The sequence below is a fragment of the Melospiza melodia genome, chromosome 31 (genome assembly GCF_035770615.1).
Source record: "Melospiza melodia melodia isolate bMelMel2 chromosome 31, bMelMel2.pri, whole genome shotgun sequence".
Taxonomy (NCBI): Eukaryota; Metazoa; Chordata; class Aves; order Passeriformes; family Passerellidae; genus Melospiza; species Melospiza melodia.
In genome coordinates, this window is record NC_086224.1 from 2,922,759 (window position 1) to 2,940,809 (window position 18,051).

The following is an 18,051-nucleotide window of genomic DNA, read 5'->3' on the forward strand; positions in this document are numbered from 1 at the left end:
GCGACCTTCGCACTCCCTCCCCGAGTTTCAGCCCCCCCGGGGGTCTCTGAGCCCCCCAGCCCCCGGTCGGGCACCCCCAGACCGGTGCCGGCTCCTCCTGTGAGCTCCCGGTGCTCCCGCAGCACTTCCCAATGTCAGGATGCTCCGCACCGGGCACTTTTACCCCCTCCTCACCCTCTGGAGCGCCCTCGGGGGTCTCCGAGCCCCCCAACCCCCGTTTGGGCACCCCCAGACCGGGTTCCGCCTCTCCCGGTCCCTCCCGGTAGCTCCGGTGCCGGATCCCGTGCCCGGTTCCAGGATGCTCCAGACCGGGCACCTTCGCACCCCCTCCCGGAGTTTCAGCCCCTCCGGGGGTCCCCGAGCCCCCCAAGTCCCTGCGGGGCACCCCCAGACCGGGTTCCGCCTCTCCCGGTCCCTCCCGGTCTCTCCGGTGGCCGAACCCGTGCCCGGTTCCAGCGGGGCCGGCCCGGAGCGGGCCCGGGGGGGGGGCTCGGGGGTCCCCCGGGGGCGGGGGTCGCACTTGCCGGACTCGCGTCCATCCCGCCTCGCTCTCCGGGAGCCGCGGCCGCCCCCGGGCCCCCCCCCCCCGAGGCGAGGGGCGGGCCGGGGGTGCCGGGGCTGCCCCGGGCGGCGGCGGGGCCGTTCCCGGGGCTCGGGGGGGCCGGCGGCGGCGGTGCCAAGCCCCTGCCAGAACCTCTTTTGTGCGCCCGCAGCCAATCAAGGCCGCTGACGACACGCTTCTCTTGGGGTATAAAACCCCGGGGCCGCCGCTGCCGCCGCTTTTTTTCATCCCCCCCCCCCCCCCTTCGGCCCCCCCCGGGGCTTCCCCGCCCCCGCCGCCGTTACCGCCTTCCCCCCCCTTGCGCGCTGCGGTGGAAGCGGGGCGGGGGGGCGGCCCGGTGGGGAAGGCTTTGCTTATTTTATTTTCATCATTTTTTTAATTATTATTATTTTTTTTGAATCCCCTCCCCTCTTGTTTCTGTGGGTTTTTTTTTTTTTTTTATTCTTCTTTTTGTTTTGTTGGGGGTGGGTTTTTTTGGGGTTTTTTTTTGGTTTTTTTTTTTTTGTTTGCTTGTTTTCCCCGATGTATTTTTTGCTGTCCCCCCCCGGCATGGCCCCGCTGTGGTGGCTGCTGGGCTCGCTGGTGGCCGCGGTGGCGGGGGGGGGGTCGGTGGAGCAGCCCCCGGCCCCCGAGCCCGCCTGCCCCGTGTGCCTGTGGCGGCGGCAGAGCAAAGAGCTGCGCCTGGAGAGCATCAAGTCGCAGATCCTGAGCAAGCTGCGGCTGAAGGAAGCGCCCAACATCACCCGGGAGGTGGTGAAGCAGCTGCTGCCCAAGGCCCCCCCGCTGCAGCAGCTCCTGGACCTCCACGACTTCCAGGGGGACTCGCTGCAGCACGACGAGTACCTGGAGGAGGACGAGTACCACGCCACCACCGAGACCGTCATCAGCATGGCCCAGGAAAGTCAGTGCCGCCCTTTGTTCCGCTGCAAACTTCGCCGCAGGACTCCCCCCCGCCCCGGCCCCGGGCCCCCGGCCCCGGCACGGAGCCCCCCCCACCCCGGTTCCCGCTGCCCTGCCCGGTGCTCGGTACCGATGGTCCCGCGGGGCGCCCCGTCCTCACCGAGCCCCCCCCCCTCCCGGGGGTCCCCGAGTCCCTCCCGGGGGTCCTTGAGTCCTTTTGGGGGTCCCGAGTCCCTGTCGGGGCTCCCTGAGCTCCTCCCGGGGGGTCCGCGAGTCCTTTCGGGGGTCCCTGAGTCCCTCTCGAGGGTTCCTGAGCCTCCTCCGGGGGTCCCTGAGCTTCTCCCGGGGGTCCCCGAGTCCCTCCCGAGGGTCCCCGAGTCCCTCTCCGGGTCCATGAGCTCATCGTGGGGGTCCCTGAACCCTCTCGGGGGGTCCCCGAGCCCCCTCCGGGCCCTTCAGGTCCCCCCCGGTCCGTGCGGGTCCCGCGGGGACGCTTCGCGTTTGCGGGGACAAGGAGGGGACAAGGAGGGGACAGCGCCGGGAACTGGGACTGGGAGAGGGGCCCCGAGCTGGGGAGCGGAGCTGGAACTGGGGACTGGCAATGGGGACACTGGGGACACTGGGGAGGTGGCACTGGGGACTGGGATCTAGAAGCTGGCACTGGGGACAGAGGACTGGGAGATGGCACTGGGAGATGGCACCAGGGACTGGAGCTGGGGACTGGGAGCCGGTTGTGAGTGCTGGGAACTGAGACTGGGGACACAGGACTGGGGACTGGGACTGGGGACTGGGACTGGGGACTGGGACTGGGGACTGGGACGTGGGAATGGGAGCTGGCACTGGGGACTGGGAGGTGGGAGCTGGCACAGAGTGCTGGGGTTGGGGACTGGGAGCTGGGTCTGGGAACGGGAACTGGGACTGGGAGCTGGTTCTGAGTTCTGGGAGTTGTTACTGGGAGCTGAGACTGGAGACTGGGATCTGGTACTGGGAGCTGGTTCTGAGTGCTGGGAGCTGGGACTGGGGACTGGGAGCTGGGACTGGGGACTGGGGACACAGAGCTGGGACTGGGGACAGAGCACTGGGAACGGGACCTGGGACTGGGAACCAGGAGCTGGCACAGAGCGCTGGGGCTGGGGACTGGGAGCTGGGACTGGGAGCTGGGACTGGGACTGGGAACACAGGACTGGGAACACAGGACTGGGAACACAGGACTGCGAGCTGGGACTGGGAACACAGGACTGGGAACACAGGACTGGGAGCTGGTTCTGAGTGCCGGCACTGGGGACTGGGAGCTGGCACTGGGAGATGGGACAGGGGACACAGAGCTGGGACTGGGCACAGGCACTGGGAGCTGGCAGCAGCACCCGGCCCAGCACCAGCACTGGGACCTGGCTGGGTACTGGGAACTGAGACTGGGGACTGGAATTGGGACTGGGATTGGGACTGGGAGGACACTGGGGACTGGGACTGGGGAGTGAGACTGGGAATGGAGAAAGGGCACTGGGACCTGGGACTGGGACTGGGGACTGGAACTGGGACAGGGACTGGGAGCTCAGACTGGGAACTGAGACTGGGAATGGAGAAAGGGCACTGGGACCTGGGACTGGGGACTGAGAACTGAGACAGGAGACTGAAACTGGGAACTGGGACTGGGAACTGGGAACTGGGACTGGGACTGGGGACTGGGGACTGGGACTGAAACCAGGAACTGGGACTGGGACTGGAACTGGGAGTTGGCAGCAGGGACCGTGCGCGGTCGCTGCGTGCTGGGAGCTGGCACCGGGCACTGGGGACCTGGGCACCGTCACCGGGCACTGGCACCGCTCAGCAGCGCCACTGGGACCTGGCACCGGGCACCGGGAGCAAACTGGGGACACGGGGCAGGTGGCACACGGTGACCTGGGTGACAGCAGGGTGACAGGGTGACAGCAAGGTGACAAACAGGGTGACAAAGAGGGTCGCACCAGGGTGGCAGCAGGGTGACTAACAGGGTGATGGTGACAGCAGGGTGACAAACAGGGTAGCAGGGTGACAGCAGGGTGACAAACAGGGTGACAAAGAGGGGCACACCAGGGTGACAGCAGGGTGACAAACAGGGTAGCAGGGTGACAAACAGGGTGGCAGCAGGGTGACGGCGAGGCCACAGCAGGGTGACAGCAGGTTGATGGTGACATCGGGGTGACAAACAGGGTGACAAACAAGGTGACAGTGAGAGCAGGGTGACAGCAGGGTGACAGCAGGGTGACGGTGACACCAGGGTGACATCGGGGTGACAAACAGGGTTGTGATGACAGCCGGGTGACACGGGGGTGACATCGGGGTGACAAAGGGGGTGCCGGTGACAGCAGGGCCGTGCTGGGGCCAGCCCAGCCCAGCCAGGGGGTCCCAGGGGGTCCCCACGGGGACACAGCCATGCCCGGCCCCGCCCCCCCGTGCCTCAGTTTCCCCCGGGCTTTCTCCACCTGCTCCCGGGCGGGGGGGGGGGAGCGGAAGGGAGGGAGGGGCGAGGCGCTGCCGCCCCCTCCCCGAATTTCCTTCCCAGGCATTAAATGCGCTCGGGCGGCTTTGAAATTTTATTACCCATAAAATTGACGACACGCTGGGGTTTTCCTCCCCGGGCCTCGGGCCCCCCCTCCCCGCCCCTTTGGCAGCTCGGGGCCCCCCAAAATAAAGGGCAGAGCCCCCTCCCCTCCTGCCGGGGGTCCCGCGGGTCCGGATGCACCCGAGGAGGGGAGGAGAAAGGGGAGGGGGCTTCTCTCCGTTATTATTTTGATTTTTTTCCCCTTTTTCCCCCCTCTGGGCTGGCCCCCCCGGGCAATTGGGGGTTTTTATGGTTCCTGAACAGAAGGAGGGGAAGGCGCTTTATGGGCCATAAAGCTCTCGGGTTCCCGGAGCCGCGAGGGTTAATTGGCTGCGAGCCCCCCCCCGAGGGGCCACCCGTGACCCCCGCGACCCCCGGGGGGGGTGGGGGAGATTAATGAGGCCCTTTTGGGGGGGGGGGGCCGGGGGGGCTCAAGGTCAGCGGGACGCGGGGACAGCGACACAAGGACACAGGGACGGACAGGGGGACACAGGGATGGACACAAGGACACAGGGACGGACAGGGGGACACGGACAGGGGGACACAGGGACGGACAGGGGGACACAGGGACGGACAGAGGGATGGACACAAGGACACAGGGATGGACAGAGGGACACAGGGACGGACAGAGGGACGGACACAAGGACACAGGGACGGACAGGGTGACGCGGGGACAGCGACACAAGGACACAGGGACAGACAGAGGGACAGACAGGGGGACACAGGGACGGACAGAGGGACGGACACAAGGACACAGGGACGGACAGAGGGACACAGGGACGGACAGAGGGATGGACACAAGGACACAGGGACTGACAGAGGCACAGGGACGGACAGGGGGACACAGGGATGGACACAAGGACACAGGGACGGACAGGGGGACACGGACAGGGGGACACAGGGACGGACAGGGGGACACAGGGACGGGCACAGGGACAGACATGGGGACACAGGGACGGACAGAGGGATGGACACAAGGACACAGGGATGGACAGAGGGACACAGGGACGGACAGAGGGACGGACACAAGGACACAGGGACGGACATGGGGACACAGGGACGGACAGGGGGACGCGGGGACAGCGACACAAGGACACAGGGACAGACAGAGGGACGGACAGGGGGACACAGGGACGGACAGAGGGACGGACAGGGGGACACAGGGACGGACACAAGGACACAGGGATGGACAGAGGGACACAGGGACGGACAGAGGGATGGACACAAGGACACAGGGATGGACAGAGGGACACAGGGACGGACACAGGGATGAACAGGGGGACACAGGGACGGACAGGGGGACACAGGGACGGACAGAGGGACACAGAGATGGACAGAGGGACACAAGGACGGACACAGGGACAGACACGAGGACACCGGGACGGACAGGGGGACACAGGGACGGACAGAGGGACACAAGGACACAGGGACGGACACAAGGACACAGGGACGGACAGGGGGACGCAGGGACGGACACACGGACGGACACGGGGACCCGCGGGGGGCCGGGCAGCGCTCGGGCCCCGGTGCCGAACAAAGAGCGGGGGGGGCTCCGGGGCCGCCCCCTCCCCACCGGCCCCAGCTGTGCCCGGTGTCCCGGTAACCTTTATCCCCCGTTGCCATGGAGACGGCAGGAGCGTCCTGGCAACGCCCCCCCCCCCCCTCAGCGAGCCCCCGGGATGGGCAGAGAGACCCCCGGGATAGGGGGGACACCGAGGAGGGGCCTCGGGGGCTTGTGGAGACCCCAAATCCTCACCCGGAACCCCAAAAATCCTCACCTGGAACCCCCCAAAAATCCTCACCTGGAACCCCCCAAAATCCCCACCTAGAGACCCCCCAAAATCCCCACTCGGAGTCGCCTCTGAATCCCCACCTAGAGCCCCCCCAAATCCTCGCCTGGAACCCCCCTAAATCTTCACCTGGAGTCCCCCAAATCCCCAGATGGAGACCCCCCAAAAAATTCCCACGCCCCCCCAAATCCTCACCTCAAATGCCCAAAAATTCCCACCTGGAACCCCCCCCAAAATCCCACCTGGAACCCCCAAATCCCCACCCGGAACCCCCAAATCCACACCTGGAACCCCCAAATTCCAACCTGGAACTCCCAAATTCCCACCTGGAACCCCCAGATCTTCACCTGGAACCCCCAAATTCCAACCTGGAACCCCCAAGTCCCCACCCGAAGCCCCCAGATCCCACCTGGAGCCCCCCAGGTTCCCCCCCAGGTCCCGCCGGCCCCGCACCCTCGGGTGCCAACCCCCCCCCTCAGCTTCTCCGGGGGTGTTTGGGGGGTCCCCGCCGCCCCCAGCCCCATTCAGGGGGTCCCGGCCGCCCCCAGCCCCATTCGGGGGGGTCCCCGCCGCCCCCAGCCCCATTCGGGGGGGGATCCCCGCCGCCCCCAGCCCCATTCGGGGGGGTCCCCGCCGCCCCCAGCCCCATTCGGGGGGGGATCCCCGCCGCCCCCAGCCCCATTCGGGGGGGTCCCCGCCGCCCCCAGCCCCATTCAGGGGGTCCCGGCCGCCCCCAGCCCCATTCGGGGGGGTCCCCGCCGCCCCCAGCCCCATTTGCGACATTGGCGCTGTCGCGACCCCCGCGGGGCCGGCGCACAAATGGCCGCGGCTGCAGCTGGGGGTGATTAAACCTGACCGGGCCGGGGGCGGGGGTCGGGGGGAGAAATTCCCACCTCAATTCGAGCCAGATGTGGGGCTGGGGGTGCTCGGGGGGACCCCGGGGCCGGGGGGTGCTGGAGGGGTGCTAGGGGGGGGTCACCGGCTTTGTCACCTCCCGGTTTTGGGGGGCTGCGGGAGCCCCCCGAGGTGTGGGACGTGTGGGGTTTGGGGGGGTGGGAGATGCGGCGCTCTGGGAGCCCCACACAGGCCGGGACCCCCGCCCCATTTGGGACCCCCCCAACCCCACCCGGGGCCGTGGGTCAGGGGGCGACCCCCGGGCCGGGCTCTGACCCGACCTTCACCTCCCGGCAGGGGCTGCCCCGACCCCGCTGCTCTTGGGGGTCCCGGGGTGGGGCTGGGGGGTCCCAGACGGGGCTCGGGTCCCCACACGGGGCTCGGGGGTCCTGGTCTGGGGTCGGGGGGATCCCAGAATGTGGCTCGGGGGCCCCAGAGTGCGGCTCGGGGGTCTCGGTGTAGGGCTGGGTTTTCCAGAGAGGGGTTGGGGGGTCCCAGAGAGGGTCCCAGGTCTCAGAATGCGGCTCGGGGGTCCCGGTGTGGGGCTGGGGGATCCCTGAGAGGGGCTCGGGGGTCCCGGCGTGGGGTCCGGGTGATCCCACAGCCAGTCCCGGCTCCCCCAGAGTGCGGTTTGGGGGATCCCACCGGGGGTCCCAAGCCCACCCTGACCCCTCCTCTCCCTCCTCACCCCACAGCGAGTCCTAGAGCACGGTTTGGGGGTCCCACCAAGGGTTCTAAGCCCACCCTGACCCCTCCTCGCCCCACAGCGAGTCCTGGAACATGGTTTGGGGGTCCTGGAGCACAGTTTGGGGGTCCTAGAGCATGGTTTGGGGGTCCTAGAGCACAGTTTGGGGGTCCCACCAAGGGTCCCAAGCCCACCCTGACCCCTCCTCTCCCTCCTCACCCCACAGCGAGTCCTGGAACGCGGTTTGGGGGTCCTAGAGCACGGTTTGGGGGTCCCACCAAAGGTCCTAAGCCCACCCCTGACCCCTCCTCACCCTGCAGTGAGTCCTGGAACGCGGTTTGGGGGTCCTAGAGCACAGTTTGGGGATCCTAGAGCACGGTTTGGGGGTCCCACCAAGGGTCCTAAGCCCACCCCTGACCCCTCCTCTCCCTCCTGACCCCACAGCGAGTCCTGGAACATGGTTTGGGGGTCCTAGAGCACAGTTTGGGGGTCCCACCAAGGGTTCTAAGCCCACCCTGACCCCTCCTCGCCCTGCAGTGAGTCCTGGAACATGGTTTGGGGGTCCTAGAGCGCAGTTTGGGGATCCTAGAGCACGGTTTGGGGGTCCCACCAAGGGTCCTAAGCCCACCCCTGACCCCTCCTCTCCCTCCTCGCCCCCGCAGCCGACCCGGTGGTGCAGATCGAGGGCAACCCGCACTGCTGCTTCTTCAACTTCAGCCCCAAGATCATGTTCACCAAGGTGGTGAAGGCGCAGCTGTGGGTGTACCTGCGGCCGGTGCAGCACACCTCCACCGTGTACCTGCAGATCCTGCGCCTCAAGCCCGTCACGGACGAGGGCAGCCGCCACATCCGCATCCGCTCGCTCAAGATCGAGCTCAACTCGCGCGCCGGCCACTGGCAGAGCATCGACTTCAAGCACGTCCTGCAGAACTGGTTCAAGCAGCCCCACAACAACTGGGGCATCGAGATCAACGCCTTCGACCCCAACGGCAACGACCTGGCCGTCACCTCGCTGGGGCCCGGCGCCGAGGGGCTGGTGGGTGGCACTGCCAGGGGGCGCCGAGGGGCTGGGGGGTGGCACTGGCACTGACAGGGGGCACAGAGGGGCTGGTGGGTGGCACTGCCAGGGGGCACCGAGGGGCTGGGGGGTGGCGCTGGCACTGACAGGGGGCACAGAGGGGCTGGTGGGTGGCACTGCCAGGGGGCGCCGAGGGGCTGGGGGGTGGCGCTGGCACTGACAGGGGGCACAGAGGGGCTGGTGGGTGGCACTGCCAGGGGGCACCGAGGGGTCTGGGGTGTCACCAAAAGGGCACAAAGGGGCTGGTGGGTGGCACTGCCTGAGGGGCTCAAGGTGTTCCCAAAGGGGCTGGGGGGTGGCACTGGCACTGCCAGGGGTGCACAGAGGGGTTTGGGGTGTCACCAAAAGGGCACAGAGGGGGTGGTGGGTGGCACTGCCAGGGGGCACGGAGGGGTTTGGGGTGTCACCAAAAGGGCACAGAGGGGGTGGTGGGTGGCACTGCCAGGGGGCACCGAGGGGCTGGGGGGTGGCACTGCCAGGGGGCGCCGAGGGGCTGGTGGGTGGCACTGCCAGGGGTGCACAGAGGGGTTTGGGGTGTCACCAAAAGGGCACAGAGGGGCTGGTGGGTGGCACTGCCTGAGGGGCTCAAGGTGTTCCCAAAGGGGCTGGGGGGTGGCACTGGCACAGCCAGGGGGCACCGAGGGGCTGGGGGTGGCACTGGCACTGCCAGGGGGCACCGAGGGGTTTGGGGTGTCACCAAAAGGGCACCGAGGGGCTGGTGGGTGGCACTGGCACTGCCAGGGGGCACTGAGGGGCTGGGAGGTGGCACTGGGAGACATGGGGGGGGTTAGGGGTGTCCTCAGAGGGGCACTGGGTGGGCGGCACCGCCCTTGTTCAGGGTGTCCCCAAAGAGGCTGGTGGGTGGCACTGCCAGGGGATAACGGGGGGTTTGGGGTGTTCCCAAAGAGGCACTGGATGGGTGGCACTGCCCCCTGTTCAGGGTGTCCCCAAAAGGAGAACTGAGGGGCTGGTGGGTGGCACTGCCAGGGGGGTACAGGGTGTTTGGGGTGACCCCAGTGGGTGGCACTGCCCAAGGGGACAGCAGGTTTGGGATGTCTGGGGCTCGTGGGTGGCACTGCCCAGGGGGGCTCAGGGTGTCCCCAAAGGGGCTGGCGGGTGGCACTGCCCCCGGTTCAGGGTGTGCCCAGAGGGGTGGCTCTGGAGGCAGGGGATGAGGCTGGGGGACAGTGACAGCTCCGTGGGGCTGGGGACAGCCTGGAGGTGACAGGTGTGGGTGGCAGTGACAGCTCCGTGGGGCTGGGGACATCTCGATGGACTGATGGCAGTTCCACGGGGCTGGTGGCAGTTCTGTGGGGACACTGCCACCTCCGTGAGGCACAGCACAGCTGGGCTGGATGGAGCAGGGTGCAGCGGGGACGGTGTGTCACCATTGTCCTCACCATTGTCCCCTGCGTCCCCTCACCACTCTCCCCTCAACACTGTCCTGTATCCCTCACTGCTGTCCCCTCGTCCCTGTCCCCTGTGTCCCTTCCCGGCTGTCCCTGTCCCCTCACTGCTGTCCCCTGTGTCTGCTCCTGGCCGTCGCTGTCCCCTCACCACTGTCCCTGTCCCCTCACATCTCTCCCCTCGCCACTGTCCGTATTCCCTCACTGCTGTCCCCTGGGTCCCCTCCTGCCTGTCCCCGCTGTCCCTGTCCCCTCGTGTCTGTCCCCTCACTTCTGTCCCCTGTGTCCCCTCTCGGCTGTCCCTGATCCCTCCTGGCTGTCCCTGTCTCCTCATCCCTTTCCCTATCCCCTCATGGTTGTCCCCTCACCACTGTCCCCTCTCTTCTGTCCCTGTCCCCTCACCCCTATCCCTTGCGTCCCCTCCTTGCTGTCCCTGTCTCCTCACTACTGTCCCTGTCCCCTCACTGCCGTCCCCCTTGTCACCTCCTGGCTGTCCCTGTCCCCTCACCCTTATCCTCTGTGTCCCCTCCTGTCCGTCGCTGTCCCCTCACCACTGTCCCTGTCCCTTCCTGGCTGTTCCCCGTGTCCCCTCCTCGCTGTCCCTGTCCCCTCCTGCTGTCCCTGTCCCCTCACCACTGTCCCTGTCCCTTCCTGGCTGTTCCCCGTGTCCCCTCCTCGCTGTCCCTGTCCCCTCACCCCTTTCCCTGTCCCCTCGCTTGGTCCCTGTCCCCTCCCCGCTGTCCCTGTCCCCTCCTGTCCGTCCCTGTCCCCTCATCCCTGTCCCCTCCCCGCTGTCCCTGTCCCCTCCTGTCCGTCCCTGTCCCCTCATCCCTGTCCCCTCCCCGCTGTCCCTGTCCCCTCTGTCTGTCCCTGTCCCCTCCTCGCTGTCCCTGTCCCCTCCTGCTGTCCCTGTCCCCTCACCCCTTTCCCTGTCCCCTCGCTCGGTCCCTGTCCCCTCCTGTCCGTCCCTGTCCCCTCATCCCTGTCCCCTCTGTCTGTCCCTGTCCCCTCCCCGCTGTCCCTGTCCCCTCCGGCTGTCCCTGTCCCCTCATTGCTGTCCCCCCCGTGTCCCCTGGCTCGGTCCCTGTCCCCAGCACCCGTTCATGGAGCTGCGCGTCCTGGAGAACAACAAGCGCTCCCGGCGGAACCTGGGGCTGGACTGCGACGAGCACTCGACGGAGTCGCGCTGCTGCCGCTACCCGCTCACCGTGGACTTCGAGGCGTTCGGCTGGGACTGGATCATCGCCCCCAAGCGCTACAAGGCCAACTACTGCTCGGGCCAGTGCGAGTACATGTTCATGCAGAAGTACCCGCACACGCACCTGGTGCAGCAGGCCAACCCGCGCGGCTCGGCCGGGCCCTGCTGCACGCCCACCAAGATGTCCCCCATCAACATGCTCTACTTCAACGACAAGCAGCAGATCATCTACGGCAAGATCCCCGGCATGGTGGTGGATCGCTGCGGCTGCTCCTAGAGCCGCGCTGCCTCCCTCGCCGCCGCCCCGCCTGCCGCTGCCCCGGCCCGCCGAGCCCCCGCTGCCCCCCGCGGGCTCCTCTGCATTTTTTCCGCTCTTTCTTTTTTTTTTTTTTTTTTGATTTTTTTTTTCATTTTGTTGTTGGTTCGGGGCGGGGCGGGAAGCGCAAAGTGACAAAGGCCAAGCGTTGAAATCGGTTTGGATGGTGGAGGAGAGAGGAGGAGGAGGAGGAGGAGCAGCGAGCCCGCGATCCCACGCGCATTGTGCAATAAAAGCGACCGGACGGAGAAGGGAACGGGGAGGGGGGGACCGGGACCCCCAGGCAGCGGTGGCGACGCGGGGACACGGCGGGGACACGGCCCCGGGTGGCGGGGAGAGCGGCAGCGCCACGAGGAGGAGGAGGATGAGGAGGAGGAAGAGCAGCGAGCGCACCCCGCGTCTCCCCGCGCTCCTGGAGCGGCGCTGGTGACACCGAGGGGACGGGGGGGGGGGCGACCCCGGACCTCGCTGCGGCCGCGGGACCCCCGGCACCGGGAGGAATCCGCCTCCCTTCTTTAATTTATTTATTTATTAATCGCCCTCCCGGCCGGCGCTCGCCCCGCTCCCTCCGCAGGGACCCCCGGGGACCCCCGGGCACGGAGCGGAGCCTCGGCCCGGCCTTGGCCCGCGGCCCTGGCACCGGCCCCGCTCCGCCGGGGGGCGAGGGCGGCCCGGGGGTCACCGGGAGGCGACACCAGAATTGCTGGGAGGCTCCGGCTGGGGCCGAAATTCCGCTTACGCCGCACATTCGCCTCGCGCTGCCCTCGGAGGGTTTTGGGTTTGTTTCTTTTCTTTTTTTGTGTGGTTTATTTTTTTTTCCCCCCGCGTTGTTTGTGTTTGTTTCACGTGAGAACGAACCCCCCGCGCGTCCCGCGGTTCCCTCCCGGCCCCGGGCGATGCGGGCGGGAGCGGAGGAGGCTCCGGGAACCGGGAGCGGCCCCCGCGGGCCCCCAGCACTTAACCCGGGAGCGGCCCCGGCCCGGGGGGCTCCGGCCCCGCAGCACTTAGGGGGACACCGGGGCCGCTCGGGATCTTTAGCACTTGTCGCGACAGCTCCGTGACAGCCCCGCAGCGCTCACGGGGCCGAGGGGACCCCCCCGGACCCCCACCCTGGCGCCGCAGCACTTAAGGGGCCCCTCGTGCCAGGCGGATGGCACCGCCCGGTGGCACTGCCCGATGGCACCGCCCGGTGTCACTGCCCGGTGTCACTGCCCGGTGTCACTGCCCGGTGTCACCGCCCGGTGTCACAGCCCAGAGTCATCGCCCGGTGTCACCGCCCGGTGTCACCGCCCGGTGTCACAGCCCAGAGTCATCGCCCGGTGTCACCGCCCGGTGTCACTGCCCGATGGCACCGCCCGGTGTCACAGCCCGGTGTCACAGCCCGGTGTCACCGCCCGGTGTCACAGCCCGATGGCACCGCTCGGTGTCACAGCCCGGTGTCACAGCCCGGTGTCACCGCCCGGTGTCACAGCCCGGTGTCACCGCCCGGTGTCACAGCCCGGTGTCACTGCCCGGTGTCACAGCCCGGTGTCACCGCCCGGTGTCACAGCCCGATGGCACCGCTCGGTGTCACAGCCCGGTGTCACAGCCCGGTGTCACCGCCCGGTGTCACTGCCCGGTGTCACAGCCCGGTGTCACTGCCCGGTGTCACAGCCCGATGGCACCGCTCGGTGTCACCGCCCGGTGTCACAGCCCGGTGTCACCGCCCGGTGTCACCGCCCGGTGTCACCGCCCCGGTGGCGCCGGAGCGAGTGGACGGGCATGGGGACAGCCAGGAAGGGGAGGGGGAGGTCCCGCAGCCCCCAAAAGGGGCACAGCCTGGTCCGGTGGTCGCCAAGCCCTTCGTGGGGACCTCCAGACCCTCATGGTGACCACCAGACCCTCATGGTGACCTCCAGCCCCTCGTGGTGGTCCCGAGACCCTCGTGGTGACCTCCAGCCCCTCGTGGTGGCCAGTCCGGGGTTGGGGCTCCCCCCGTCGGTGCCCGGGGGGCTCCGGGGCTGGCGGGGCACAGGGGACACCCCCCGTGCCCACCGGGAAAGGTCCAGGAGGGGCCCTGGAGCCCCAAACCCGCGGGGCCGCACCCCAAAAACCCCGCGGGGCCCCGGGGCTGCCACGGGCAGGGGCACAAAGGGACAGGACGGGGAGGGCGGGCACTGGGACCAGTCAGAGCTGGGCACTGGGACCAGTTACCCCCTGGCACTGGGACCAGTTACCCCCGGCACTGGAACCAGACTGAGCTGGGCACTGGGACCAGTCTGAGCTGGGCACTGGGACCAGTTACCCCCTGGCACTGGGACCAGTTACCCCCGGCACTGGGACCAGACTGAGCTGGGCACTGGGACCAGTCTGAGCTGGGCACTGGGACCAGTTACCCCCTGGCACTGGGACTAGTTCAGGACTGGGCACTGGAACGCACCAGCTCCAGGCACTGGGACCAGTCAGAGCTGGAAACTGGGACCAGTTACCCCCGGGCACTGCACCAGTCACCCCAGTGGGCAGCACTGGGACCAGTAACTGGGGGTAACTGGTGCCAGTGTCCAGTGCTGACTGGTCCCAGTGCTCGGGAATAACTGGTCCCAGTGCCTGGGACTGACTGGTCCCAGTAGAGACACTGACTGGTCCCAGTACCCAACACTGACTGGTCCCAGTATGGGCACTGACCGGTCCCAGTGTCCGGGACTAACTGGTTCCAGTGCTGACTGGTTCCAGTATGGGCTCTAACTGGTCCCAGTACCTGGGGGGTAACTGGTCCCAGTACCCAACACTGACTGGTCCCAGTACCTGGCTCTAACTGGTCCCAGTGCCCAGGACCAACTGGTTCCAGTATGGGCACTGACTGGTCCCAGTACCAGGCACTGACTGGTCCCAGTATGGGCACTGACTGGTCCCAGTACCAGGCACTGACTGGTCCCAGTACCAGGCTCTAACTGGTCCCAGTATGGGCTTTAACTGGTCCCAGTATGGGCGCTAACTGGTCCCAGTATGGGCTCTAACTGGCCCCAGTATGGGCGCTAACTGGTCCCAGTATGGGCTTTAACTGGTCCCAGTACCAGGCACTGACTGGTCCCAGTATGGGCTCTAACTGGTCCCAGTATGGGCTCTAACTGGCCCCAGTATGGGCTCTAACTGGTCCCAGTATGGGCTCTAACTGGTCCCAGTACCAGGCTCTAACTGGTCCCAGTACCAGGCTCTAACTGGCCCCAGTATGGGCTCTAACTGGTCCCAGTATGGGCTCTAACTGGTCCCAGTTCCCGGGACCGACTGGTGCCACAGGCAGGGGGTGCTGGGGGGTGTGGCGGCCCCCCCCCCGAGTATATGATTATTCTAATTATTCTAATTATTCGAATGGTTTCCCGCTCCCGGGCCGTGCGTGCCGTCCCAGGCTCCCTTTCCGTCGGTCCGTCCGTTGTTCTGTCCCTCGTTCTGTGGCTCCGGGGGGGGGTCCCGGGGGAGGGGGGGGCGGGGCCGAACTCAGCACTTGAACAGCAAAAATATAAAAAAAAAAAAAGAAAGAATAAAAAAAAAAAAAAATTCCCAAAAAAAAAAAAAAAATTAAAAATGTTTTTTTAAAAAAATAGAGAAATAATCTGAAAGTTCCGAGGTTTCAGGCCATGTGTCCCCTGTAAAAGGGGATTTTAAAAGGGGATTTTTAATTTTGAATGGGGGATTTTAGGGGAGGATTTTAATGGGATTTTTAAAGGGGAATTTTAAGGGGGGGTTTTAAAAGGGGAATTTAAGGGGGGATTTTAAGGGGGGATTTTTAATGGGGGAGGACTTTAAAGGGGGAATTTAAGGGGGATTTTAAAGGGGAATTGAAGGGGGATTTTTACTGGGGGAGGATTTTAAGGGGAAATTTAAGGGGGGATTTTAAAGGGGGAATTTAAGGGGGAATTGAAGGGGGGATTTTTAATGGGGGAGGATTTTAAAGGGGGAGGATTTAAAGGGGGAATTGAAGGGGGGATTTTAAAAGGAAATTGAAGGGGGGATTTTTAATGGGGGAGGATTTTAAGGGGGAATTGAAGGGGGGATTTTTAATGGGGGAGGAATTTAAGGGGGAATTGAAGGGGGGATTTTACGAGCGGCCCCAGGAGCCGGCCCTTTATGGAGCCTCATTAGGGGCCGCAGCTATGCCGGGAATGTCCCTGGCTAATTAGGGCTGAGGGGACAGGGAGGTGTCACCGAGGGCAGGGGGACACTGGGCAGGGGAGGGGACAGGGTGGGCAGGGAGCCCCCGGTGCCCAAGCAGGGACCGGACACAAGGCCTGGCACAGGACGTGGCTGCAGGGGGTTGGTGGCCCTGTGGTCTCTGGCCATGTCCCCAGTGTCACCTCTGGCCATGTCCCCAATGTCCCCTCTGTCCACTCCAGCTGGATCCTCCAGGACACCTCTGAGGCCTCCCCATGCAGGCCTGGTCACCTCGGAGTGACCACAGTGAGCACTGCCCCTGTCCCCACAGTGACCACTGTACCTGTCCCTGTCCCCACAGTGACCACAGTCCCTGTCCCCACAGTGACCACAGTGACCACAGTCCCTGTCCTGTCCCCACAGTGACCACTGCCCCTGTCCCCACAGTGACCACTGTCCCTGTCCTGTCCCCACAGTGACCACTGTCCCCACAGTGACCACTGTCCCTGTCCTGTCCCCACAGTGACCACAGTCCCTGTCCCTGTCCCCACAGTGACCACAGTGACCACTGTCCCTGTCCTGTCCCCACAGTGACCACTGCCCCTGTCCCTACAGTGACCACTGTCCCTGTCCTGTCCCCACAGTGACCACTGCCCCTGTCCCCACAGTGACCACTGTCCCCACAGTGACCACTGTCCCTGTCCTGTCCCCACAGTGACCACTGCCCCTGTCCCCACAGTGACCACTGTCACTGTCCCTGTCCTGTCCCCACAGTGACCACTGCCCCTGTCCCTGTCCCCACAGTGAGCACTGCCCCTGTCCCCACAGTGACCACTGTCCCTGTCCCTGTCCCGTCCCCTGCAGCCGAGCCTGAGGGGCACTGGAGGGACTGGGGGGCACTGGGGGGATTTTGGTTTTCGTTTTTCTGCTCTGAGGAAATGAACAAGCGCTCACTTTTGTTCTGTTCCACCGTTCCCATTCCCAGCCCTGTTCCCGTTCTCTTGCCCATTCCCATTCCCCTTTTCCTGTTCCCACCCCCTTTCCCCATTCCCCTTTCCCATCCATGCCCCTTTTTCCTTTCCCCATCCCCCTTTCCCATGCCCCTTTTTCCTTCCCCCATTCCCCTTTTCCTGTTCCAGCTCCCCTTCCAGTCCCCATTCCCTTTACCCGTTCCCTTTTTCCATTTCTGTTCCCATGCCCATTCCCCTTTCCCTTTTCCCCATTCCCCTTTTCCCATTCCCCTTTCCCTGTTCCCTTTCCCCACTCCCATTCCCCTTTCCCATTCTTGTTCCTTTTTCCCTTTCCCCTTTCCCACTCCCCTTTTCCTTCTTCCCATTCCCATTTTCCCTTTCCCTGTTCTCTGTTCCCCATTCCCATTCCCCTTTTCCCATTCCCCTTTTCCTGTTCCCCTTGTCCTGTTCCCATTCCCCTTTACCCCTTCTCCTTCTCCTCATTCCCATTCCCCATTTCCTTTTGCCCACTCCCATTTCCTTCTCCCCATTCCTGTTCCCCTTTCCCCTTTACCCATTCCCATTCCCCTTTGCTCTTTCCCATTCCTGTTCCCACTCCCCGTTCCCCTTTTCCATTTTTTCTTTCCCCATTCCCATCCCCTTTTCCCGTTCCCCTTTCCCTTTCCCCATTCTCCTTTTCCATTTCCCCATTCCCATCCCCTTTCCCCGTTCCTTTTCCCCATTCCCATTCCCTTTTCCCCACTCCCCTTTTCCTGTTCCCCTTTCCCATTCCCATTCCCTTTTCCCATTCCCCTTTTCCCTTTCCCCATTCCCCTTTTCCTGTTCCCCATTCCCATCCCCTTTCCCCGCTCCTTTTCCCCATTCCCATTCCCCTTTTCTCTTTCCCCATTCCCCTTCCCCATTTTTCCTTTCCGTATTCCCATTCCCCTTTTCCTGTTCCCCTTTCCCTTTCCCCATTCCCCTTTTCCTGTTCCCCTTTCCCATTCCCCTTTCCCCTTTTCCCATTCCCCTTTTCTCTTTCCCTGTTCCCCTTCCCCATTTTTCCTTTCCCCTTTCCCCGTTCCCCATTCCCATCCCCTTTCCCCGCTCCTTTTCCCTGTTCCTTTTCCCCATTCCCATTCCCCTTTACCCATTCCCGTTCCCCTTTCCCCATTCCCCTTTTCTCTTTCCCCGTTCCCCTTCTCCATTTTTCCTTTCCCCATTCCCATTCCCCTTTCCCTATTCCCCTTCCCTGTTCCCCTTTCCCCATTCTCCTTTTCCATTTCCCCACTCCCCTTTCCCCGCTCCTTTTCCCCATTCCCATTCCCTTTTCCCCACTCCCCTTTTCCTTTTCCCCTTTTCCCCGCTCCCATTTCCCCCCATTCCCGTTCCCGTTCCCCTTTCCCATTCCCCTTTCCCCATTCCCCTTTCCCCATTCCCCTTTCCCCATCCCCATTCCCATTTTCCCCCCATTCCCGTTCCCCATTCCCCGTTCCCCTTTTCCCCACTCCCATTTCCCCCCATTCCCGTTCCCCATTCCCCGTTCCCATTTTCCCCGCTCCC

The 18,051-nt window shown here is 65.1% G+C and overlaps 1 protein-coding gene across 1 annotated transcript; it reads left to right on the forward strand.

Annotated features, from left to right (window-relative positions):
* Nucleotides 1–1,111: 1,111 nt before the first annotated feature.
* LOC134431273 (growth/differentiation factor 11-like) lies at nucleotides 1,112–11,371 on the forward strand. The gene is made up of 3 exons (XM_063179253.1): nucleotides 1,112–1,463; nucleotides 8,075–8,448; nucleotides 10,991–11,371. The coding sequence occupies exons 1-3, from the start codon at nucleotides 1,112–1,114 to the stop codon at nucleotides 11,369–11,371; spliced, it is 1,107 nt and encodes a 368-aa protein (XP_063035323.1).
* The last annotated feature ends 6,680 nt before the right edge of the window (nucleotides 11,372–18,051 follow it).